Here is a 26,692-nt window from a genome sequence, read left to right as displayed (position 1 = left end):
CATCAAGCACCATCCCTTTCACCTTCTCACATACCCTCCCCCCCCCACTTTGTTCAAGCCTGAGGGGGTGAACACTCGTGCAACAGTGTACCCGGGACATGGTATCGGCATTGCCAAGCAACCGAGTCCTGTGCTCAACTGTGAATTTAAAATTTTGTGGCCAGACACTTAATGGCCAGGCACTCTCCACTATACTATACCTGGTCTCGGCCGGGGCAAGTTTGCGACTGAGGAAGACAACGAGATGTTCTTCCCATTGACTTCATGTGAGAGTACAGCACAGAGACCTACCTCAGAGGCATCAGACTGCATTGAAGTCGGAAGTCACCAGAACCGGAGACCCGCATAGGGCCGGCTTTAAAGCGGAGAAAGCCTGCTCTGCTTGTTCATTCCACCTCACCATTACCGACTTGCGTCCTTTCAAGAGGTCCGTTAAGGGTGCAGCAACTGTAGCGAAATGGGGATGAACTCACTTGTCGGGTAGTGACAGGACGTGGCCAATTCCGTATGGCCTCCACTTTGTTTACCTGAGGTTTAACAACCCCACGCCCAATGATGTACCCCAGGTATTTGGTCTCTTCCAGACCAATGGCACATTTTTTTGGGTTAGCCGTTAACCCAGCTTTCCTGAGGGAGTCTACCACGGCCTGCACTTTTGGAAGATGACTTTCCCAATCTGCGCTGTAAATGACGATATCATCCAGGTAGGCTGAAGCATACCGACGATGTGGTCGGAGCACAATGTTCATTAACCTTTGGAACGTAGGGGGAGCACCATGTAGACCAAAGGGTAACACCTTGTATTGGAACAGGCCCTCTGGTGTAACAAATGTGGTTTTCTCCTTGGCAGCCTCCATCAAGGGTACCTGCCAGTACCCTTTTGTGAGGTCCAAAAGAGAAATTTACCGGGCTTGTCCCAGCTTCTCAATAAGCTCATCCACTCTGGGCATGGGATACGAATTGAACTTGGAAACTTCATTCAGTTTCCGGAAATCGTTACAGAACCGTAACGTACCGTCTGGTTTGGGTATTAAGACTATCGGGCTAACCCACTCACTTTTCGATTCCTCAATAACGTCCAACTTCAACATTTGTTGTACTTCCTCCGCGATGGCTTGTCACCGCGCCTCAGGTACCCGGTATGGTTTCAACCGTATTTTCCCCTGAGGTTCAGTGACAATGTCATGGCGATGACAGAAGTACATCCCGGGAGATCTGAGAACACATCGGTGTTCCTACTGACGAACTCCATGACCTCCAGAGTTTGTGCAGTGGAAAGGCTGTCAGCCATCTTTACTGTGGCCGCCGCTTCCCTTGCACAAGACTGAGGGACAGGAAACTCTACCCCTAATAAGTCTGGCCGGCGGCTGTCATTCTCACCAGTCTCCCTATTTTTCCAAGGTTTTAGGAGATTTACATGGTATACCTGCTCTGGCTTTCTTCACCCATGCTGGTGTACCTTGTAGGTTACTTCCCCTACCTTTTCAACCACCTCGTAGGGACCCTGCCACCTAGCCAGGAACTTACTATCAACCGTTGGTACGAGAACCAGAATCCGATCTCCTGGGTTAAAATTCCATACCCTAGCCTGACGATTATAAACCCTGCTCTGAGCTCGCTGAGCGGCCTCCATATGTAACCCTGACTAAGGGCAACACTGTTTCCATTCGTTCCCGTAACTGAGTGACATACTCAACTACACTTTTGTGCGGGGTAGGCTGTTGTTCCCATGCTTCTTTAGCTATGTCTAATAGTTCACGTGGATGTCTCCCGTATAACAGTTCAAAGTGCGAGAACCCAGTAGAGGCCCGGGGCACTTCTCGCACTGCGAACATGAGATAGGGCAGCAAAAGATCCCAATTCTTCCCATCTTTAGCCACCACTCACTTTAACATATTTTTTAATGTTTGGTTGAATCTTTCTACCAGGCCATCTGTCTGGGGGTGATACACCGAGGTCCGTAGCTGTTTTACCACCAATTTTTTCCACATTCTCACCCTGTACCTGATTTACCCGGTACAACATCCCTTGGTGAACCACAAAATGGGGATATACCGTCTCGGCCCCCGGTTGTTGGGGTGCATCTTCCACCACCAAGACATTTTCCCAGGCCCGAGACAACGTTGGGTCTTGGTGTTGGGCAGTACCAAAATTGCCCCCAGAGACGTTGAGGTCTGCCAACTCGGGCCCTGGAGGCAGCTCCTCTACATCTCCCACCATTACATGCAAGGGAGACGCTTGTGTGTCTTCTTCTCTGTGAGTGGTCACCCCTACCGTGGGTACATCAGGATCAGATTCCCAAGGTTCTGGGGTCACCCCTGAATAAGGCCAATCTATTGGGGACAGCACCTGCCTCACAGGTTTGGGGGACTTTTATCTGGGGCCAAAAAAACACATAACCTGGAAAGTCTCTCCCAATGATCAGTTTGTGAGGGAGTTTTGTAGCCACAGCCATTTCATGGGTCCACTGGCCGGATGGGGATGCTACAGTCACCAGGGCGGTGGGGTAGTCTCTCAAGTCCCCGTGTATGCACATCCTGTATAGTCTATGCGTGGTACCAACTCCGACCTCACCAGAGTCACCATGCTGCCCGAGTCCAGTTGTGCCTCCACCTCACGCCCTCCCAACTTCACCCTGCACAGGTGTCCCGACTCTCCTGCCTTGGGGATTCCTGCGGCACATAGTCTCTGGGCATACATGGAGGGGCAGTGAGCAAGGTTAACGTCCATAGGTTCTCCCAGGTTAAGACAATTGGCCTAGACATGTCCTGGTTCGTGACAGCCCCAACACAGCAACGGGGCAGGGTTTTTAGGTAATACCTCCCGGGGAACCCTAGGGACTAGTGACATCTTGGGCAAGGATGGGGTCCTCCGGGGTTTAACCGCCTCCTCCCACAGTCTGGTGGTGGCCTTGTACCTTTCCACCAAGTCCACCATGCCCAGGGCATTGCTAGGGGATATCTGGCCAACCCAACTCCGGAGGGGAGTGGGCAAAGCCCTATAAAACATGTTGGCCAGGAAATGGTCAAGCATAGCAGAGGGGGACAGCAGGACCTCTTGCTGTAGCCACTTCTGGAGCCGCTACAACAAGTCATAGTATTGCGGCCGGGCAGGTTCAGCCAGATTATATTCCCACTCCCTCACACGCTGGGCCCAGACCTACACAGTAATCCCCAGTCTTGCGAGTATTTCACCCTTCACCGTGCTGTAGTCTGCCACTTGGTCATCTGGCAAATCAAAGTAGGCCTGCTGGGACTGAGAAGTCAGGAAGGGGGTGATGACCTCAGCCCACTGGTCATGGGGTAGCTTCTCCCTCTCAGCCCACTCTCTCGAACACCGCCAAATAAGCCTCTACATCATTGGCCGCTGTCATCTTTGGCATCGACATCCGTACAGCCTTCCGGGCGTCATAGTAGGTCCTTGTCGTTGCTGCGGTCTGCAGCGCCATCATCTGCTGCAACAGTAGCTGGTTGGTCTCATGCAGGTGTGCCATGGCCTGCTGTTGTTGTGCCATGGTCTGCTGGTGTTGCCTGGTGGTCTCCTGCTGGAGTGCCATGGACTGCTGTTGTGCTTGTATCAGCTGTCTAATCGCCTCTTCCATGGTGTTGGATGGGCCCTGAAGTGCAGCAGCAGCTTTCACCCAGGACATACGCTTCTGGCCTTCTAAATGTCCACAGAATTAAATTGCAGTGTCTTTATCATGCAGTTGGCCCTAGCAACACCATCAGCGGCTCCTGTCAACAGCGTACTGCAACTTCAACGCTGGCCTCACTGCATTGCCCGCATCCTCCACCAAATGTGAAGACTCGCTCTTGCAAATAGATGCGGTTGCAGTATTGAGGTAAGGAGACAGCGTTTTTAAATCAAAGTCCAGTGTTTTATTGACACTTAAATAAACAGCAAACACAGTCTTTAATGTAGGATAAAGGAAAACAGCATAACAAAGTTCACCTTCACTCTCTTTGGTGTTTGTTCACACCTGGGGTTTGTGCGGTGTGGCACACAGCAAGGGCTTTTCCTGACCTCCAGAGCAGAGCTCCACACACAGCCTCTCCATGCAGTGTCAGCTGCCAAAAGACAATCCCCCTCACCTGGTGAGGTAGGCTACCTTTTAAAGCCAGGAAAAAGCTGGCCTGGATTGTGGGGAATGACCCCCACCCTACACTTGGTCATTCCCAGTAAAGCCGTCCCATATTGGCCTTCCAGCCACACGACAGCCCTAGTGTCCAGCTGCATCAGCAGACACTAGAGAAAAACTCGGCTTTACTTCACCAAGGACAGGAGCCTTGGTGACACATAGCGTCCATCCACTATGATCCCTTTCACCTTCTCACAATGTGTAATGTACATATAGCTGAGCTGTATGTGTACACAGTAGAGCTGTATGTGTGTAATGTACATGTAGCTGAGCTGTATGTGTACACAGTAGAGCTGTATATGTGTAATGTGCATGTAGCTGAGCTGTATGTGTACACAGTAGAGCTGTATATGTGTAATGTACATGTAGCTGAGCTGTATGTGTACACAGTAGAGCTGTGTGTAATGTACATGTAGCTGAGCTGTATGTGTACACAGTAGAGCTGTATATGTGTAATGTACATGTAGCTGAGCTGTATGTGTACACAGTAGAGCTGTATATGTGTAATGCACATGTAGCTGAGCTGTATGTGTACACAGTAGAGCTGTATATGTGTAATGCGCATGTCGCTGAGCTGTATGTGTCCACAGTAGAGCTGTATATGTGTAATGTACATGTAGCTGAGCTGTATGTGTACACAGTAGAGCTGTATATGTGTAATGTACATGTAGCTGAGCTGTATGTGTACACAGTAGAGTTGTATATGTGTAATGTACATGTAGCTGAGCTGTATGTGTACACAGTAGAGCTGTATATGTGTAATGTACATGTAGCTGAGCTGTATGTGTACACAGTAGAGCTGTATATGTGTAATGTACATGTAGCTGAGCTGTATGTGTACACAGTAGAGCTGTATATGTGTAATGTACATGTAGCTGAGCTGTATGTGTACACAGTAGAGCTGTATATGTGTAATGTACATGTAGCTGAGCTGTATGTGTACACAGTAGAGCTGTATATGTGTAATGTACATATAGCTGAGCTGTATGTGTACACAGTAGAGCTGTATATGTGTAATGTACATGTAGCTGAGCTGTATGTGTACACAGTAGAGCTGTATATGTGTAATGTACATGTAGCTGAGCTGTATGTGTACACAGTAGAGCTGTATATGTGTAATGTGCATGTAGCTGAGCTGTATGTGTACACAGTAGAGCTGTATATGTGTAATGTGCATGTAGCTGAGCTGTATGTGTACACAGTAGAGCTGTATATGTGTAATGTGCATGTAGCTGAGCTGTATGTGTACACAGTAGAGCTGTATATGTGTAATGTACATGTAGCTGAGCTGTATGTGTACACAGTAGAGCTGTATATGTGTAATGTGTCCTCGGGTCCATCATGATGTATTTTTGGGACATTTTCTATGGTCCTTCCCATTTCTCAGGTCGCTTCCATCATTTCTATCTATTCCATCCACTATTCCTGTACATCTTATATTTAGCAGTTTGGTCCCTAACATCCCCTGAGTCCTTGATATTGTTGTTTTCTTCTTACTATTTGTCCATCTATCTATTCCCACTATCCTGTGTGACTTCAGGATCTCTATTTATATTGTCTCCTCATTAATGGCGTCTTTCTTCCCATATACCTCTCTATACTCCATCACTTCTGTGAGTTTGTGCGGAGCCTCTATCACTATGTGGGAACCATAATAAGGAATTGCAGGAATAGCGGCTGCAGATTGTTCCTATTGTGGAATATTCCTCTACTTGGGATATATGAGAACTACTTAGTATTATTCTCTCTATACCCTAAGGTTCTATTAATAAGGATTTGGGAATGATATATTCTATCTTTTTGTACTGGCTCTTAATTCTTATATACTGGACCATACTATGAATACTGGATGGAATCTTCACCAATGATCATTTGTTACCGATCTATAATAGTCTATTGTATGTTTTTTGTGTCTATTCTCGACTCACATTGTATACAGTTCTATGTATATCTCCTCCATCCCTGATTAACTCAAATGGTATTATGAGAGAAACACGTTGGAAGAAGGAGTCAGAGATTTAGTGATACGGTTTTAGTGATGCCGTCATGGCTCCGCCCCCTCGTGATGTCACAGCCCGCCCCCTCAATAGAAGTCTATCCCATAGACTTGAAGGGGGCGAGCCGTGATGTCACGATGCTCCGGCCCCTGTATCGCCCGTCATTACGCACAGAGCGAGTTTCCTCTGTGCAGTAATGAAAGCGGGGTGCTGCAGCGGAGATCCCAGGGGTCCCCAGCAGCGGGAGATCCCAGGGGTCCCCAGCAGCGGGACCCCCGCGATCTGACATCTTATCCCCTATCCTTGGGATTGGAGATAAGATGCTAGGGGCAGGGTACGCCTTTAAACAGATTTAAATTACTTCAATTAAAAAATCTTAATCCTTCCAGTACTTATTAGCTGCTGAATACTACAGAGGAAATTCTTTACTTTTTGGAACACAGTGCTCTCTGCTGACATTTCTGTATTTTAGGAAATGTGCAGAGCAGCATATGTTTGCTATGGGGATTTCCCGCTTTTTGAGCATGAAAGCAGCTTCTCTTATGTGTGAGTTCTTTGATGCTGAAGAAGAGTTGATTTCCAAGTAAAACATTTCCCACATTCTGAACATGAAAATGGCTTCTCCCCTGAGTGAGCTATTTTATGTTTAACAAGATGTGATTTCTTAATAAAACATTTCAAGCATTCTGAGCATGAAAACAGCTTCTCTCCTGTGTGACTTCTTTGATGTTGAACAAGAATTGATTTCTCAGTAAAACATTTTCCACATTCTGAACATAAAAATGGCTTCTCTCCTGTGTGAGTTCTTTGAGGTCTATGAACACTTGATTTTTTAGTAAAACATTTTCCACATTCTGAACATGAAAATGGCTTCTCCCCTGTGTGAGTTATTTTATGTTGAACAAGATGCGATTTCTTAGTAAAACATTTCCCGCATTCTGAGCATGAAAGCAGCTTCTCTCCTGTGTGAGTTCTTTGATGTTGAACAAGAATTGATTTCTCAGTAAAACATTTCCCGCATTCTGAACATAAAAATGGCTTCTCTCCTGTGTGAGTTCTTTGATGTCTAAGAACACTTGATTTTTTAGTAAAACATTTTCCACATTCTGAACATGAAAATGGCTTCTTCCCTGTGTGAGTTCTTTGATGTACAACAAGATGTGACTTCTTAGTAAAACATTTCCCACATTCTGAACATGAATATGGTTTCTTTCCTGTATGAGCTTGTTGATGTCCATCATTCCTTCTGTGGCTTTTATTTTGCTGAACATCCTGTGATGACTGAGAAGACAGGACCTGTATATAAGGATGAGATGACAGATCTTGGCTGTGAAGGGCTGAGGGTGTATCTGGGATAATGGAATGTTCTTCATATGTATCTTGTGTGATATCATCATCTGCTTTATAATCTGAAGATATAAGATTCTCCTCTGATCTCCTGCTACAAGAATCTGCAGAGAAGAACACAGATTTTACTATCAGTATTAACCCCTTAACAACCCAGATAATTTAAGCTTTTGCATTTTCATTTTACTCCTCTCCTAGGAGCCATTTATTTATTTGCGGGACCGATCTTTCTTTGTTATGACATCTTTCATTCAATGTGTGGTAAAATAATTTTTCAGGTCAATGTAATCACAACGATATCCGAATTGCATAGTTTTCTTTATGCTTTAAAGGGGTACTCCGGCCCTAAGACATCTTATGGATAGGGGATAAGATGTCTGACCATGGGGGTCCCGCAATCTTGCATTCGGCACCCACCTCTTTCAGTTGCACGCCGCGCTGCCAGCTCACAAACTGCCAGGTGCCGACCACGGGGCCTGAGTATCGTGATGTCACGACTCCACCCACGTGTTACGTCACCCCCGCTATGCAAGACTATGGGAGGGGGCGTGACATCATAAGATATCTTAGGGCTGGAGTACCCCTTTAATGCTTTTTCATAACAATAACAAACAGTATAAAAATTTTAAAAAATAAAATAAAAAATATTGGGGAAAGGGTTTAGTCATTGGATGGCTCATACAAATTAATGCAGCACATAAGTACTGCACTGACCTATTAGATCCGACCATAGACAGGCTGTATCAATAGCAGAGTCCCGGCAGTGACAAAGGCTTCGGGCTGACATAATAATGGATCAGATCCCTGTGATCGCTTCACAAAAAGCCAATCCGGAACATTGCTCCCCCAATGACGCTTACGAAGGCTTTGACAGCAGCATCTAAGTGGTTAATAGCCAGCATCAGAGATTGCTCCGTGTCAACTATTAGCAGCCGCCCTCAGTTACTGAATGCAGCCAAGAGCCACCAGGTATAGAGGGGGCTCGAATCCCGAGACCTTCCCATTCACCCTTAAAAGGGTTCTCCGCTGCCCCCAGCGTTTGGAACATTTTGTTCCGAATGCTTGGAGCAGACGACGAGGGTGGTAACTTCATGACCACGCCCTTGTGATGTCACACCACACCCCCTCAATGCAAGTCTATGGGAGGGGGTGTAGGGGACTATAACATGTAAGCTTTAGATTGCATACACTGATCAATGCTTCTCCATAGGAGAACATTTATCAGTGTTATGGGTGTTTCATTGCTTCAGCCTAGCATAGCTAATTGCAAGATTGGAGAACTGATCGCATGGCAGGTAGCAAGGTAAGAGACCTCCCGTCATCGTCTCAGCTGATTGGGATTCCTTGGATTCACCGCGGCAGCCGTGATCAGCCCACTGAGCTCGCTGGGAATAGGATTTACCACTTTCAGACTCGGTGATCAACTACTTAAGAGTTATTGCCAGACATAATGTCTGGCATTAGCCATGGGTCCCGGTTGCTGACAGCTTCATACAGCTGGGTCTGCAGTGGATGTAAATTTATACATCTATTTGCGGGAAGGGGTTACATTTCAGAATCTGATATCTGATGATGTTATCCTGTAGTTCAGAGTAAGTCATTAAAAAACAAACAAAAAACAAACAACCATGTAAATTGGGTATAGTAGTAATTGTGCTGACGCAAAGAATCAACCAGAGTGGATGTTACAATCAGGAACAACAGAAACGTGCTTTGAGATCAGACTGCCTCTGCCCTTACGTGGTCTCTGTTGCACTTAAATAGCCAGGACCCAGCATGGAAGGGGCTGGCTGATTACAGGTAGCCAGGGAAACAAGGAGCTATCATTAATATCAGCCAAGGTTTTGCTGTAAATGTGCTATGCCTTTCTTTTACTTTCGTTGTATTCCTACCGCTCTGCCCACCCAAGATCTGGCAGGACCTCAGGTGCAAGTGTTTCCTGAATAGGTTTGGCATGATCCGAGCAAAGGTCCCAACTTGCCACAATAAAGACACATCCCCTCCCTCCTACTATAAACCCTCTCTGCTGCCAGAAGGGGGGTGGTCCTGAGTTGCATTGGTTCGATGCCTTCAAACATTTTAGAACCAGGAGGCATGGGAGGTGAGGGAGGCATGGGAGGTGAGGGAGACATGGGAGGGCATGAATATTGAGGTGACGATCTGACAGGAGGCCTCCACAAGCGGTCCCCAAATTGGTTCTGAACCTACTGTCAATTAAGAAGGTGAAAGACAAAAGCTCCTTGAGATCTCTGACCACAATCTTATATCGGAGAGTCCACGAGAGAACGTGTCCACCAGCGCTTCCTTATCCCAGCACACTTCTGCTGCTACAATACAGAACTCAATTGAATTCTTGGCCACAGTTCTTGTCCCCTGTTACATGGACATGAGCTGCTCTGCCGCAGAGGGAGAACGGACAGGGAGATGAAATGTCTCTGTAGTCGTAGATAATACGTTTATCAGTCTCCAAAGAGGATTCACCCGGGATAGAGCGTTATCAGTAAGGAGGGAGATCAGGAATCCTACCTTACTTCTATCATTAGGACAGGACTGCGGGACCATTTCCAGATAAATGCCCACTTGGTTCAGGGAGCCTCTACATTCATTAGGATCGCCCCCATAATGCTGGGGAAGCGGGGCAGATCCAGTAAACCCACAGGAGGCAATGGCTTCTATGGCAGCAGAAATAGTTGCCGGAGCAGGAGGGTAGGTGGCTGCCGGTTGAGGCACAGGAGGCTCTAGGGGAGACGTACGATTCTAAAGCGTCTGCATTACAAGTGCCAATTGCTCAATCCTCTGATCCTGCAGATCCATTATAGTGAAAATGTTTGGTGCTGGTGGATTGTCTGCATCATCCGGATTCATGGCCCTTGTGTAATGTCAGGAAACACAAAACCAGATGGAGAACAAATCACCTTTATTATAATAATGGAAAATAATAAAATGACAAAGAATAGAAGAATCCAGGGACCTGGTCAGATACACAGAAAGGGATCAGGAGCCAAAGTAGGTAATAAGGAAAAGCCCAAGTCAGGAGAAAGGAAAGAAGTGTAGTCAGAAGTCAGGACCAGGGACAGCAACCAGAGTGGACGTGGGACAGGCCAGAGTCATCAAAATAAGGAACAACAGGATCATACAGGAGATCAGAGACCACACAAGGGCCGAGCCTCACAGAACTGAAAGAGACTAAATAGCCAGGCCCCAGCAGGGAAGAGGCTGGTTAATTAGATGGTAAACAGGGAAATGCGGTGCTGCTTGTTACTAACAGCTGAGGTGTTCTTGTCTGCTGAGAAACAAGTAGTGGAGTGGGGGAAGGGAGAGAATCCTAGTAATGTCACTACATCCATCCTCCAAAGACTCTTCTGTTATCTGGTATATGTCTCCATTTATCTGGAACATGTCTCCATGTGGTGTATTGTGTTATCTGGTATATGTCTCCATGTTGTGTATTGTGTTATCTGGTATATGTCTCCATGTTGTGTATTGTGTTATCCGGTATATGTCTCCATGTTGTGTATAGTGTTATCTGGTATATGTCTCCATGTTGTGTATTGTGTTATCTGATATATGTCTCCATGTTGTGTATTGTGTTATCTGGTATATGTCTCCATGTTGTGTATTATGTTATCTGATATATGTCTCCATGTTGTGTATTGTGTTATCTGGTATATGTCTCCATGTTGTGTATTGTGTTATCTGGTATATGTCTCCATGTTGTGTATTGTGTTATCTGGTATATGTCTCCATGTTGTGTATTGTGTTATCTGGTATATGTCTCCATGTTGTGTATTGTGTTATCTGGTATATGTCTCTATGTTGTGTATTGTGTTATCTGATATATGTCTCCATGTTGTGTATTCTGTTATCTGGTATATGTCTCCATGTTGTGTATTGTGTTATCTGGTATATGTCTCCATGTTGTGTATTCTGTTATCTGGTATATGTCTCAATGTTGTGTATTGTGTTATCTGGTATATGTCTCCATGTTGTGTACTGTGTTATCTGATATATGTCTCCATGTTGTGTATTGTATTATCTGGTATATGTCTCCATGTTGTGTATTGTGTTATCTGGTATATATGTCTCCATGTTGTGTACTGTGTTATCTGGTATATGTCTCCATGTTGTGTATTGTGTTATCTGGTATATGTCTCCATGTTGTGTATTGTGTTATCTGGTATATGTCTCCATGTTGTGTACTGTGTTATCTGATATATGTCTCCATGTTGTGTATTGTGTTATCTGGTATATGTCTCCATGTTGTGTATTGTGTTATCTGGTATATGTCTCCATGTTGTGTAGTGTGTTATCTGGTATATGTCTCCATGTTGTGTATTGTGTTATCTGGTATATGTCTCCATGTTGTGTATTGTGTTATCTGGTATATGTCTCCATGTTGTGTAGTGTGTTATCTGGTATATGTCTCCATGTTGTGTATTGTGTTATCTGGTATATTTCTCCATGTTGTGTATAGTGTTATCTGGTATATGTCTCCATGTTGTGTATTGTGTTATCTGGTATATGTCTCCATGTTGTGTATTGTGTTATCTGGTATATGTCTCCATGTTGTGTATTGTGTTATCTGGTATATGTCTCCATGTTGTGTATTGTGTTATCTGATATATGTCTCCATGTTGTGTATTGTGTTATCTGGTATATGTCTCCATGTTGTGTATTGTGTTATCTGGTATATGTCTCCATGTTGTGTATTGTGTTATCTGGTATATGTCTCCATGTTGTGTATTGTGTTATCTGGTATATGTCTCCATGTTGTGTATAGTGTTATCTGGTATATGTCTCCCTGTTGTGTATCGTGTTATCTGGTATATGTCTCAATGTTGTGTATTGTGTTATCTGGTATATGTCTCCATGTTGTGTATTGTGTTATCTGATATATGTCTCCATGTTGTGTATTGTGTTATCTGGTATATGTCTCCATGTTGTGTATTCTGTTATCTGGTATATGTCTCCATGTTGTGTATTGTGATATCTGGTATATGTCTCCATGTTGTGTATTGTGTTATCTGGTATATGTCTCCATGTTGTGTATTGTGTTATCTGGTATATATATCTCCATGTTGTGTATTGTGTTATCTGGTATATATATCTCCATGTTGTGTATTGTGTTATCTGGTATATGTCTCCATGTTGTGTATTGTGTTATCTGGTATATGTCTCCATGTTGTGTATTATGTTATCTGGTATATGTCTCCATGTTGTGTATAGTGTTATCTGGTATATGTCTCCATGTTGTGTATTGTGTTATCTGGTATATGTCTCCATGTTGTGTATTATGTTATCTGGTATATGTCTCCATGTTGTGTATTGTGTTATCTGGTATATGTCTCCATGTTGTGTATTGTGTTATCTGGTATATGTCTCCATGTTGTGTATAGTGTTATCTGGTATATGTCTCCATGTTGTGTATTGTGTTATCTGGTATATGTCTCCATGTTGTGTATTGTGTTATCTTGTATAGGTCTCCATCATTGCTCGGTAAAGTTTCTGTCCATACAGAGGCAGGGTGTGTGTCCTCTCTTCTCCTCACTGTGATGACTCCTCCCCCTCCCTCACTCTCCTCTGACTCACAGAGGGCCCTGGACCTGCCTGCAGCCCTGTCAATCACTCATGGTGTCCATGACATGTCGATGACCACTGGACACTGCAGGACTGGTATGTGTCCCAGGAGGCAGGGGGACCCCTAGTGGACAGTTTTTTAAATGGATTTTTAAGTATGAAATACTGAAAATGTTTTGATGAAAGCAATTGCAAAACATATTGGGGGAGATTTATCAAAACCTGTCCAGTGGAAAAGTTGCTGGATTGCCCATAGAAACCAATCAGATCGCTTCTTTCATTGTTCAAAGGCCCTTTCTAAACTGAAAGAAGCGATCTGATTGGTTGCTATGGGCAACTCATCAACTTTTCCTCTGGACAGGTTTTGATAAATCTTCTCCATTGTTTATGCATGCTTTATAATATATCAAAAGTTATTGTATCTGACAGTGCCCATTTAAGAAATCGGCCTCGTACACATAGGGATATTTCTTGTCCATATTCCAGCTGTAGTATCACATTAGTTTGCATTTTGGCTGAATAGAAGAATATACAGCAAGAGACAGGACAGAGAGATTAAAGAATTCTACACAATTATTACAGCAGAAGAATCTGTGACTCTTCTCTATATTTAGTGGTTAGTACTCACCTGGGCGATTACCTGTAGAAATGTCCTCCTTATACTGCTCATCACCACTCACATCTGTCTCTCCTTCTTCCTTTATGTCTGTAGCATTAATAAAGATCAGATCTTTTCCTGTAGGAATGTGCTCCTTATACTGCTCATCACTGCTCACATCTGTCTCTTCTTCTTCTTTCTTTATGTCTGTAGCATTAATATAGATCAGATCAATCCCTGTAGGAATGTCCTCCTTATACTGCTCATCACCGCTCACATCTGTCTCTTCTTCTTCTTCCTTTTTGTCTGTAGCATTAATATAGATCAGATCTTTCCCTGTAGTAATAACCTCCATATTCTGCTCATCAAGAGGACGGGGACACCTCACTGGTGCTGTTCTCTTACTGGATCTGACTGTAGGGAACACATACAGAGACTGAATTCATTCTTTACATACAAATAATGAGAGGACGTGTGTATAAAGTCATGTCTATTACCTGGTGATGTGAGGGGCTGCTGATCCTCCATCATGACCTGATCCTTGTACTGATCCTTGTGTCCTTCTACATACTCCCACTCCTCCATGGAGAAATAGACCGCCACGTCCTGACACCGTATAGGAACCTGACACATAATGATACAGTCATCACCCCGACCCCTCCAGTGGTGTTACTGTATAATGTCCCAGCATTCCCAGCAGTGTCACCTCTCCAGTCATCACCAGACCCCTCCATTACTGTATAATGTCCCAGCATTCCCAGCAGTGTAACCTCTCCAGTCATCACCAGACCCCTCCATTACTGTATAATGTCCCAGCAGTGTCACCTCTCCAGTCATCACCCCGACCCCTCCATTACTGTATAATGTCCCAGCAGTGTCACCTCTCCAGTCATCATCAGACCCCTCCATTATTGTATAATGTCCCAGCAGTGTCACCTTTCCAGTCATCATCAGACCCCTCCATTACTGTATAATGTCCCAGCAGTGTCACCTCTGAAGTCATCACCAGACCCCTCCATTACTGTATAATGTCCCAGCAGGGTCACCTCTCCAGTCACCACCAGACCCCTCCATTACTATATAATGTCCCAGCAGTGTCACCTCTCCAGTCATCACCAGACCCCTCCATTACTGTATAATGTCCCAGCAGTGTCACCTCTCCAGTCATCACCAGACCCCTCCATTACTGTATAATGTCCCAGCAGTGTCACCTCTCCAGTCATCACCAGACCCCTCCATTACTGTATAATGTCCAGCAGTGTCACCTCTCCAGTCATCACCAGACCCCTCCATTACTGTATAATGTCCCAGCAGTGTCACCTCTCCAGTCATCACCAGACCCCTCCATTACTGTATAATGTCCCAGCAGGGTCACCTCTCCAGTCATCACCAGACCCCTCCATTACTGTATAATGTCCCAGCAGTGTCACCTCTCCAGTCATCACCAGACCCCTCCATTACTGTATAATGTCCCAGCAGTGTCACCTCTCCAGTCATCACCAGACCCCTCCATTACTGTATAATGTCCCAGCAGGGTCACCTCTCCAGTCTTCACCAGACCCCTCCATTACTGTATAATGTCCCAGCATTCCCAGCAGGGTCACCTCTCCAGTCATCCCCAGACCCCTCCATTACTGTATAATGTCCCAGCAGTGTCACCTCTCCAGTCAGCAGCTCCATCATCTTGATGAGTTCTCGGATCTTCTGTTCATCCATTTCCTCATGTATCAGGGAGTGAGGTGGGGGCCCCGGGATTGGGCTCAGGGTTCTTCCCCATCCTTCACACACAGGGGCCCGACAGCGCCCACTAGAGGACTTCTTCACTACTGTGTAATCCTGTGTATGGAGAGACACATTAATATCACTACATACATTCCCAGAATCCCTCACCTCTCCAGTCATATCCATCTGTTATTACATAGATAAGAATGAGGTCATGTGACATCACTCCCAGAATCCCTCACCTCTCCAGTCATATCCATCTGTTATTCCATAGATAAGAATGAAGTCATGTGACATCACTCCCAGAATCCCTCACCTCTCCAGTCATATCCATCTGTTATTACATAGATAAGAATGAGGTCATGTGACATCACTCCCAGAATCCCTCACCTCTCCAGTCATATCCATCTGTTATTACATAGATAAGAATGAGGTCATGTGACATCACTCCCAGAATCCCTCACCTCTCCAGTCATATCCATCTGTTATTACATAGATAAGAATGAGGTCATGTGACATCACTCCCAGAATCCCTCACCTCTCCAGTCATATCCATCTATTACACAGATAAGAATGAGGTCATGTGACATCACTCCCAGAATCCCTCACCTCTCCAGTCATATCCATCTGTTATTACATAGATAAGAATGAGGTCATGTGACATCACTCCTAGAATCCCTCACCTCTCCAGTCATATCCATCTGTTATTACATAGATAAGAATGAGGTCATGTGACATCACTCCCAGAATCCCTCACCTCTCCAGTCATATCCATCTGTTATTATATAGATAAGAATGAGGTCATGTGACATCACTCCCAGAATCCCTCACCTCTCCAGTCATATCCATCTGTTATTACATAGATAAGAATAAGGTCATGTGACATCACTCCCAGAATCCCTCAGCTCTCCAGTCATATCCATCTGTTATTACATAGATAAGAATGAGGTCATGTGACATCACTCCCAGAATCCCTCACCTCTCCAGTCATATCCATCTGTTATTACATAGATAAGAATGATGTCATGTGACATCACTCCCAGAATCCCTCACCTCTCCAGTCATATCCATCTGTTATTAAATAGATAAGAATGAGGTCATGTGACATCACTCCCAGAATCCCTCACCTCTCCAGTCATATCCATCTGTTATTACATAGATAAGAATGAGGTCATGTGACATCACTCCCAGAATCCCTCACCTCTCCAGTCATATCCATCTGTTATTAAATAGATAAGAATGAAGTCATGTGACATCACTCCCAGAATCCCTCACCTCTCCAGTCATATCCATCTGTTATTACATAGATAAGAATGAGGTCATGTGACATCACTCCCAGAATCCCTCACCTCTCCAGTAAGCCGGAAGAGTATCTGTAGGGTGAGGTTTATGATCCTGTCGGCCATCTTGTTCCTGTCTCTCTCCATGGTTGATGGGTCATCCAGGAGAATTCTCTTATATAGAAGATATCAGCAGAGGATCCTGGATTGGAGAAACCTGAAGGGAAGAAGAGGAGACGATGATAAACCGCACCAGATTCTATGGAGAAATAAAATCCATTTCCTGGAGATAATCTGGGGAAACATCTGAGGAGACATTATAGGAGTTTTCAGATTTCTCTATAAAACAAAATCCATTGTCCGAGGGCTGTAAAATAAGAGACTAGAGCGCACTCCCCTCTCCCGTCCAGTGGTGGCGCTCTGGTCCTCCAGGTCTTCTGAGGTCTCTCTCCCTGCTCTGCTGAAGACATTGTGAATCCATTTCTCCTAATCTCTGAGGCTGCGGTGTATTCAGAACGTCTTCATCAGAGCAGGGAGAAGAATAGAGGGATTCAATATGACATTGTCCAATGAAGAATACTGAAATGTGTCCACTAGGGGGCACAATATACATCACAATTACATCAGGATTTTATGTGAATTGTGATATGTCCCCCCGGAAGAACCTGCTATTACCTGCAGCAGAGGCCGAGCATCATATACCGTTACACACGCAGGGTCTGGGCCACCACCGGAGTCAGTGTTTCCCAAGCAGGGTGTCTCCAGCTGTTACAGCATTTGGCTGTCAGGGCATGCTGGGAGTTGTAGTTTTACAACAGCTGGAGGCACGCTGGTTTGGAAACACTGTCTTAAGTAATAATAGGGGCGCGGGAGAAACTTAAAAAACCTGATGCTTACATAGTCCTGTATGGAAGAAGTGGCTGATACCCGGAGAAAAGAGACTGACCAGGTGACAGGATGGGCGGGTAAGTGACCTGATACCTTCACCATCCAGACATCCCCTGGGGGGCAGTATAGGCAGGAAATCAAGTAAACAACCGCTGGTCAGCACGGCGCTCCCTAGAGAAACAACCGCTCAGCGCCATGTCTAAGCCACGCCCACCTACATTATTTTATTACAAAAATGGGATATAAACTTATTAGGGGAGGGGCTTCTATTACAAACCCTGAATAACGCTCTGCCATAGTGATCAGTGTTATCGGTGCTCGGCTTATACAGGCTGTGGAGGTGTCTGTATACTTAGAGCACCGATCTGAGCACAGAGCACGGTAAGGGGCCCTCCGGCCGTCATCTCAGCTGATCTAGACTCCGCCCCCCAACAACTGCATTTTACTAATATGAGATACTGCAATCGACTTTGATCATGGAAGCTAAAGGGTTAATGGCAATGAGCGTCATTAGGGGTGAGTCCTGGCTGCTTATAGCTCCTGAGCTCACCTCAAAGTCCCATATGGGGCACAGAATGTAAATATACATCGTGTCCTTAAAGGGGTACTCCAGTGCTTAGATATCTAATATAAGATGCCTGATCGCGGGAGTCCGCCGCTGGGGACGCCTGGGATCATGCACGGGGCACCCCGTTTGTAATCAGTCCCCGGAGCTTGTTCGCTCCGGGTCTGATTACAGGCGACCACAGGGCTAGCTGTCATGCCCCCTCCCATAGGCTTGAATTGAGGGGTGGAGTGTGACGTCACATGCCGTCGGCCCTGTGGTCGCCGATAATCAGATCCAGAGGGGACACGCTCCAGGGACTGATTACAAACGGGGTGCCGCGTGCAAGATCACGGGGGTCCCCAGCAGCAGGACTCCCACAATCAGGCATCTTATCCCCTATCCTTTGGATAGGGGATAAGATGTCTAAGCACCGTAGTACCCCTTTAAGGGTTAATAACAAACATCCCCAATAATCCTGATCTGATGGTGACCGCACACACATACCTGTATCTGTAGAGGAGCCGTGTGCTTACAGGACCTGCGATGATGTCACCGTCATGTGATCAGTCACATGATCAGGGGCTGCTGCTCTGAGAGATCTCCACACACAACACAACAGCAGTGACTGCCCCACCAGGACCTGCTCTGTATCCGCTACATGCTGGAGGTGTAGGACCTGTGATGATGTCACAATCATGTGACCAGTACATTTGGGGGCAAAGTTTAGCAGTATAGATGTGACTGTGGCGGAAGGACCTGTGGGGAGGATCATGTGACTGGAATGGGCGGAGCTCAACAGTGCAGGATAGAAGATATTGTGATTGAAGGACCTGTGATAATGGTCATGTGACAGCAGAGTCCTGCATACACTGAGCAGATGAGCTCCTGATCATGTGGCTCCTCCTCCATGTGACTGATCACATGATGGTGACATCATGCAGGTCCTGTAAGCACACGGCTCCCGTACAGTCTGCAGGTGGAGGTATGTGTGTGGTCACATCTGGAGTACTGTCAGATGTTTTTGTACTATTAACCCCTTCAGGATTCGACAGTTTTGAGTTTAACCCCTTAAGGACACAGTGATTTCTCTTTTTAATGTTTTCCTCCTCGCCTTCTAATAGCCATAATGATTGCAATTTCCTCTTTATAAACCCATATGAGGCTTCTTGTTCTTGTTGTTGTTGTTTTTTCACCACCGATTTGTACTTTGTAATGACATCACTCATTTTACTGCAACAATGGTGAAAAAAATATTAATTGTGGGGTGAAATTGAAAAAAAAAAAAGCAATTTTTACAATCTGGGTTCTTCTGTTTGGACGCAGTGCACATTACGGTAATAATTCTCTTTATTCTGTAGGTCCAAACGATTACAATGATAAATGATTTATGATATATTTTTTGTACAATAATGAGTCTGTATCAGATTGTCCTACCTTGTCCCCTATAACTCTCTTATTATTCCGTATACGGGGATGTATGAAAGTCATTTTTTGCGCTGTGATCTGTAATTTTTATCGGAACCACTTTAGTTTTGATGAGACTCTTTGATCACTTTTTAAGAATTTTTTTCTGGTCCATGAAGTTGTATTTTTTTACGTTTACGCCATTGACCGTGCGGTTACACATATGTTTAGATTTATTTTTTGTTTACATTATTTTATAATTAAACAAATTGGTAAATGGGGAAGATTCAATCGTTTATTAGGGGAGGGGCTTATTCACATTAAGTTAATGTTCTTTTTACCTTATTCCCAGTTTTTTAGTCCCTGTAGTAGACTATTACATGGAATCTATAGATTACATACACTGATCAATGCTGTGATGCTGAGGCTGCCTGCAGGATTGGAGCGTCGTTCAGACAGCATGGAGCGAGGTTAGGGACCTCCACACGTTCTCTCAGCTGACCGGGACCCCGCTATTTCACTGTGGGTGTCCTTATCAGCTCCACTGAGCTACCGGAAATAGATTTTTGGCATTGGTGATGTCCGGCATTAGCAATGAGTCCCAGATGCTGATAGCAGGTAGGTCCTAGGGGCTATGAATCGTGCTGAACTCCTGACTGTGCTTCATAGACTGGCAGCGGCCTCCCTCCCCTCCAAATCTTATCACTTTAATGACAGGAGTCCCTGCTCTGAAAGGGGTTTCCTGCACAAGAGCAGAAGATATGCCAGATTTGAAGCGTCTCCTGCTCCGGAGCTGGGCCCATGGCTATACATTATATACCTCCTGCCCAGTCAGCCATGAAGGAGTTAAATGGTGGTGATGCATTGCCACTTAACTTTTTTGGGGCCACACACTATACAGATAGCTGCTTATTGTCCCTTCTACTCGCTGGGATAAGAACAACCAGTCTATCTAGGGTTAAGTGGCGCACAGCACTGCCAATTCTATCCTTAGGGGCCAGACAGTAAGCAGCCATCTATATAGTCCCGGGGGAGGGGAGCAGTGATACTATGAAATATCACTTAACTCCTTACACTCCATGGGACAAGCGCTTTGGGTATAATGAGCTGAACTGACAGCTGGATCATCAGACTTGCGGTCAGTTCAGGACATGTGACCATAATATAGAGGATCTGCCCCGACAAGTATTCACCTCATCATCCGAGAGCAAGAAGATAAATCATGTGCAGGAATATCCCCTCAAATGTCTCCATATAACATCCTGGAATTGTATAGAATTAAATGTTTATTCACAATACAGGTTCCTATAAGGTGTCAGGACGTGGCGGTCTATTTCTCCATGGAGGAGTGGGAGTATGTAGAAGGACACAAGGATCAGTACAAGGATCAGGTCATGATGGAGGATCAGCAGCTCCTCACATCACCAGGTAATAGACATGACTATATACACACGTCCTCTCATTATTTGTATGTAAAGAATGAATTCAGTCTCTGTATGTGTTCCCTACAGTCAGATCCAGTAAGAGAACAGCACCAGAGAGGTGTCCCCGTCCTCTTGATGAGCAGAATATGGAGGACATTAGTACAGGGAAAGATCTCATCTATATTAATTCTACAGCTATAAAGGAAGAAGAAGAGACAGATGTGAGCAGTGATGAACAGTATAAGGAGGACATTCCTGCAGGGAAAGATCTCATCCATGTTAATACTACAGACATAAAGGAAGAAGAAGAAGAGACAGATGTGAGCAGTGATGAGCAGTATAAGGGGGGCATTTCTACAGAGAAAGATCTGATCTATATTAATGCTACAGACATAAAGGAAGAACAAGAGACAGATGTGAGCAGTGATGAGCAGTATAAGGAGGACATTCCTACAGGGAAAGATCTGATCTATATTAATGCTACAGACATAAAGGAAGAAGAGACAGATGTAAGCAGTGATGAGCAGTATAAGGAGGACCTTTCTACAGGGAGAGATCTGATATCTATTAATGCTACAAACATAAAGAAAGAAGAGACAGAAGTGAGCGGTGATGAGCAGTATAAGGAGGACATTTTTACAGGGAGAGATCTGATCTGTCTTAATGCTACAGCCATAAAGAAAGAAGAGACAGATGTGAACAGTGATGAGCAGTATAAGGAGGACATTTCTACAGGTAACCACCCAGGTGAGTCACAGATGAGTCACAGATTCTACTCGGTCACCAGCTGCAGTAATCACAGAAAAAAATAATGCTCATATATGTTACTCACTAGGTCATCCAGATGCTATACAGATCTGTTTTATTTGTCTTCTGTATTTGGCTCACAGATCCCTCTGTTCTGCTGCTCACTTATTCGGGCATCCACTGTTCAGGAAAGGGAGTGTCTGAGGCAAGCACTGAGCCCACCCTCACTCACCATTCATTCACTTCCTCCCTTGGTCTGCTGTGCCGGGTCTCTTTATCCAATCACTGCAGGCGGCTCTGTAACCCCCTCCTCTCTGCTTTCATGCTGCAGTCTGATAGGACAGGAGTGAGCACAGAGGAGTACTAGTCCTGCCAGGTCTGTGCTTCAGCTGGGACAAAGGTGATGCTGCAGCCGGACAGGATTTTGTTTTAGATCCGAGGTCTCAACGTGTGGCCCTTAATGATTGGGAGCATGTGTTTTGTCTTTAACCCCTTAAGGACCAGGCCAATTTTATTTTTCCTTTTTTGTTTTTTCCTCCTCACCTTCAAAAATCCACAACATCCACAGTTTTAAACGTGACCTTCAGACACTTCTCTTCAAGCCTATAACGTTCCCTCGTTGCCTCCATTACTACCACTTTGCCACTTTTGAGACCTCTGTGTCTTGGAGACATCAGAAGCTTCATATTAGACCGTCTCCCCCTCTTCTCTCTGCACTTTAGACCTTCAGAGATTATCTGGTGACCGGTTCACTCTCCTGTATGTCACCTGATTATTGATGAAATATGGCCGCACCATTGTATCAATAAAGCCCTTTATGCCTTCTGTCTTGTCTTTATTTGTACCCCAAAAATATAAAGTGCTGCGGAATCTGTTGGCGCTATATAAATAAAATTATAATAATTATTATTATGTGATTATATAATCTCATCACATATCAGATGATCCTGGCAGCTCCCAGAAACCTCCCCTTTAAGCTCTATCTGTATACTGCTGCTATCTCTATGGGATCAGTATATATAGAGTTATACACCTCCCCTCCAGCTCTATCTGTATACTGCTGCTATCTCTATGGGATCAGTATATATAGAGTTATACACCTCCCCTACAGCTCTATCTGTATACTGCTGCTGCTGCCTCTATGGGATCAGTATATATAGTAGTTATACACCTCCCCTCCAGCTCTATCTGTATGCTGCTTCTGCTATCTCTATGGGATAAGGATATATAGTAGTTATACACCTCCCCTCCAGCTCTATATGTATACTGCTGCTATCTCTATGGGATCAGGATATATAGTAGTTATACACTTCCTATCCCAGCTCTATCTGTATACTGCTGCTATCTCTATGGGATCAGGATATATAGTAGTTATACACCTCCCCTCCAGCTCTATATGTATACTGCTGCTATCTCTATGGGATCAGGATATATAGTAGTTATACACTTCCTATCCCAGCTCTATATGTATACTGCTGCTATATCTGGGATCAGGATATGTAGTAGTTATACTCCTCCCCTCCAGCTCTATCTGTATACTGCTGCTATATCTGTGGGATCATTATATGTAGTAGTTATACTCCTCCCTTCCAGCTCTATCTATATACTGCTGCCGCTATCTCTGTGGGATCAGGATATATAGTAGTTATACTCCTCCCCTCCAGCTCTATCTTTATACTGCCGCTATCTCTGTGGGATCAGGATATATAGTAGTTATACTCCTCCCCTCCAGCTCTATCTTTATACTGCCGCTATCTCTGTGGGATCAGGATATATAGTAGTTATACTCCTCCCCTCCAGCTCTATCTTTATACTGCCGCTATCTCTGTGGGATCAGGATATATAGTAGTTATACTCCTCCCCTCCAGCTCTATCTTTATACTGCCGCTATCTCTGTGGGATCAGGATATATAGTAGTTATACTCCTCCCCTCCAGCTCTATCTTTATACTGCCGCTATCTCTGTGGGATCAGGATATATAGTAGTTATACTCCTCCCCTCCAGCTCTATCTTTATACTGCCGCTATCTCGTAAGACTGTTTTTGATTTTCCAAAATTGCTTAAAAAATCATGCTATTCCCATAGTTGTGCAAATTGCCGAAAACACATGTAACCATAGAAACATGTGAACTAATCTTCAGAAAACAACAAAAAATTGTGAATATAGGTTACATTTTGGGAATATTTATGTAAAATACACTCACCTTGAATAAGAAAGTGCCCTGATAAGTTCCATAAGATATGGGGGGGGTCCCGGTGTGGTTCTCCCTCGGCTTTCACCTCTTTTCTGTCCTCCGCACTCTTGGCTCCTCCTTTTAACCCTTTCCTCTTCTGTCTTTCTCCTTCCTTTCTTCCTTTTCTGGTGGGTAGTGTGGGGGGTCCTTCTGCCCAAGTCTAGTGTCCTACCCTATCCGTGGTGGCTCAGGAGGCGTTACCTGCTCAAGTTTAACCTCTTAAGGACCAGGACAATTTTATTTTTGCATTTTCCTTTTTTCCTCCTCGCCTTCTAAAATCCATAACTCTTTTATATTTCCATCCACAGACCGTATGAGGACTTGTTTTTTGCGCGACCAATTGTACTTTTTAATGACATCACTCATTTTACCATAAAACGTGCGGCGAACCCCAAAAATTATTATTTGTGGCAGGAAACTTAAAAGAAAACCAAAATTTAGCAAATTTTGGAGGGTTTTGTTCTCGCGCTGTAGACTTTACTGTAAAATGACATTTTCTTTATTTTATGGGACAATATGATTACAGTGATCCCCATGAATATTTACTTATCGGACTTATTGTACTGCTTAAAAAAATCTCTAACTTTTTTTTTAAGTCGCCCTATTTTGACCACCTATAACTTTCTCATTTTTCCGTATATGGGCTGTATGAGGTATAATTCTTTTGCGCTATGAATTGTATATATTTTTAGTACCACTTTTGTGTATATATGACTTTTAAGTCGCTTTTTAACTTTTTTGGGAATGAGATGTGACCAAGAAGCAGCATTGTGTCCTTTGTCCTTAAAGGGGTAGTCCAGTGGTGAAAAACTTATCCCCTATCCTAAGGATAGGGGATAAGTTTGAGATCGCGGGGGGTCCGACCGCTGAGGCCCCCTGCGATCTCTCTGTACGGGGCCCCGGCTCTCCGCCGAGATAGCGGGTGTCGACCCCCGCACGAGGCGGCGGCCGACACTCCCCTTCAATACATCTCTATGGCAGAGCCGGAGATTGCCGAAGGCAGCGCTTCGGCTCTGCCATAGAGTTGTATTGAGGGGGCGTGTCGGCCGCCGCCTCGTGCGGAGGTCGACACGCCCCCTTCCAGCGGGCTGTCGGGGCTCCGTACAGGAGATCGCAGGGGGCCCCAGCGGTCGGGGGCCCCGCGATCTGCAACTTATCCCCTATCCTTAGGATAGGGGATAAGTTGCTCACCACTGAATCACCACTGGACTACTCCTTTAAGGGGTTAAAGTGTTACTCCGCCCGCAGACATCTTATCCCCTATGTAAAGGATATGGGATAAGATGTGTGATCGCGGGGGGGGGATAAGATGTGTGATCGCGGGGGATAAGATGTGTGATCCCGGGGGGGATAAGATGTGTGATCGCGGGGGGATAAGATGTGTGATCGCGGGGGGGGGATAAGATGTGTGATCGCGGGGGATAAGATGTGTGATCCCGGGGGGGATAAGATGTGTGATCGCGGGGGGATAAGATGTGTGATCGCGGGAGGGGGATAAGATGTGTGATCACGGAGGGATAAGATGTGTGATCACGGGGGATAAGATGTGTGATCGCGGGGGATAAGATGTCTGATCGAGGAGGATAAGATGTGTGATCGCGGAGGGATAAGATGTGTGATCGCGGGAGGGGGATAAGATGTGTGATCACGGAGGGATAAAATGTGTGATCACGGGGGATAAGATGTGTGATCGCGGGGGATAAGATGTCTGATCGAGGAGGATAAGATGTGTGATCGCGGAGGGATAAGATGTGTGATCGCGGAGGGATAAGATGTGTGATCGCGGGGGATAAGATGTCTGATCGAGGAGGATAAGATGTGTGATCGCGGGGGATAAGATGTGTGATCGCGGGGGATAAGATGTGTGATCACGGGGGATAAGATGTGTGATCGCGGGGGATAAGATGTGTGATCGCGGAGGGATAAGATGTGTGATCGCGGAGGGATAAGATGTGTGATCGCGGAGGGATAAGATGTGTGATCGCGGGGGGATAAGATGTGTGATCGCGGGGGATAAGATGTGTGATCGCGGGGGATAAGATGTGTGATCGCGGGGGATAAGATGTGTGATCGCGGGGGATAAGATGTGTGATCGCAGGGGGGGATAAGATGTGTGATCGCGGGAGGGGGATAAGATGTGTGATCGCGGGGGGATAAGATGTGTGACCGCGGGAGGGGGATAAGATGTGTGATCGCGGGGATAAGATGTGTGATCGCGGGAGGGGGATAAGATGTGTGATCGCGGGGGGATAAGATGTCTGATCGAGGGGGATAAGATGTGTGATCACGGGGGGATAAGATGTGTGATCGCGGGGGGATAAGATGTGTGATCGCGAGGGATAAGATGTGTGATCACGGGGGATAAGATGTGTGATTGCGGGGGGATAAGATGTGTGATCGCGGGGGAATAAGATGTCTGATCGCGGGGGATAAGATGTGTGATCGCGGGGGGATAAGATGTGTGATCGCGGGGGATAAGATGTGTGATCGCGGGGGGATAAGATGTGTGATTGCGGGGGAATAAGATGTCTGATCGAGGGGCTCCCGCCGCTGGGACCCCCTGCAATCTCCGAGCAGCACTCTGCATTCTACAGTATGTTTAGAACGCTGGATTTGGGCGTCCGGAGATGTGACGTCACACCAAGCCCCCTTGCAATGTCACGTCACGCCCCCTCCATTCATGTCTATAGGAGGGGGCGTGAGGTGACATCATGAGGGGGTGTGGTGTGACGTCACAACCACTGCTGCCTAAACCAAGCATTCTGAAAAAAACTTTCAGAATGCCGGTT

At 45.3% G+C, this 26,692-nt stretch overlaps 1 protein-coding gene and 1 pseudogene across 1 annotated transcript in view; one reads left to right on the top strand and one right to left on the bottom strand.

The window, feature by feature from the left end:
• LOC130298316 (oocyte zinc finger protein XlCOF6-like) overlaps positions 1-26,692 on the top strand; it is a 63,997-nt pseudogene that overhangs the window by 28,765 nt on the left and 8,540 nt on the right.
• The window catches only part of LOC130298315 (oocyte zinc finger protein XlCOF6-like), a 72,610-nt gene continuing 51,503 nt past the window's right edge, over positions 5,586-26,692 (bottom strand). Inside the window, exon 7 of the mRNA XM_056551248.1 lies at positions 5,586-7,367. Coding sequence (XP_056407223.1) covers positions 6,676-7,367 — 692 coding nt within the window. The 3' untranslated portion in view covers positions 5,586-6,675. The remainder of the gene's footprint in view (positions 7,368-26,692) is intronic.

The sequence above is a fragment of the Hyla sarda genome (assembly GCF_029499605.1).
Source record: "Hyla sarda isolate aHylSar1 chromosome 1 unlocalized genomic scaffold, aHylSar1.hap1 SUPER_1_unloc_9, whole genome shotgun sequence".
Lineage (NCBI taxonomy): Eukaryota > Metazoa > Chordata > Amphibia > Anura > Hylidae > Hyla > Hyla sarda.
Note: the sequence above shows the minus strand (reverse complement) of the source record. Positions and strands in the feature narration are given on the sequence as shown.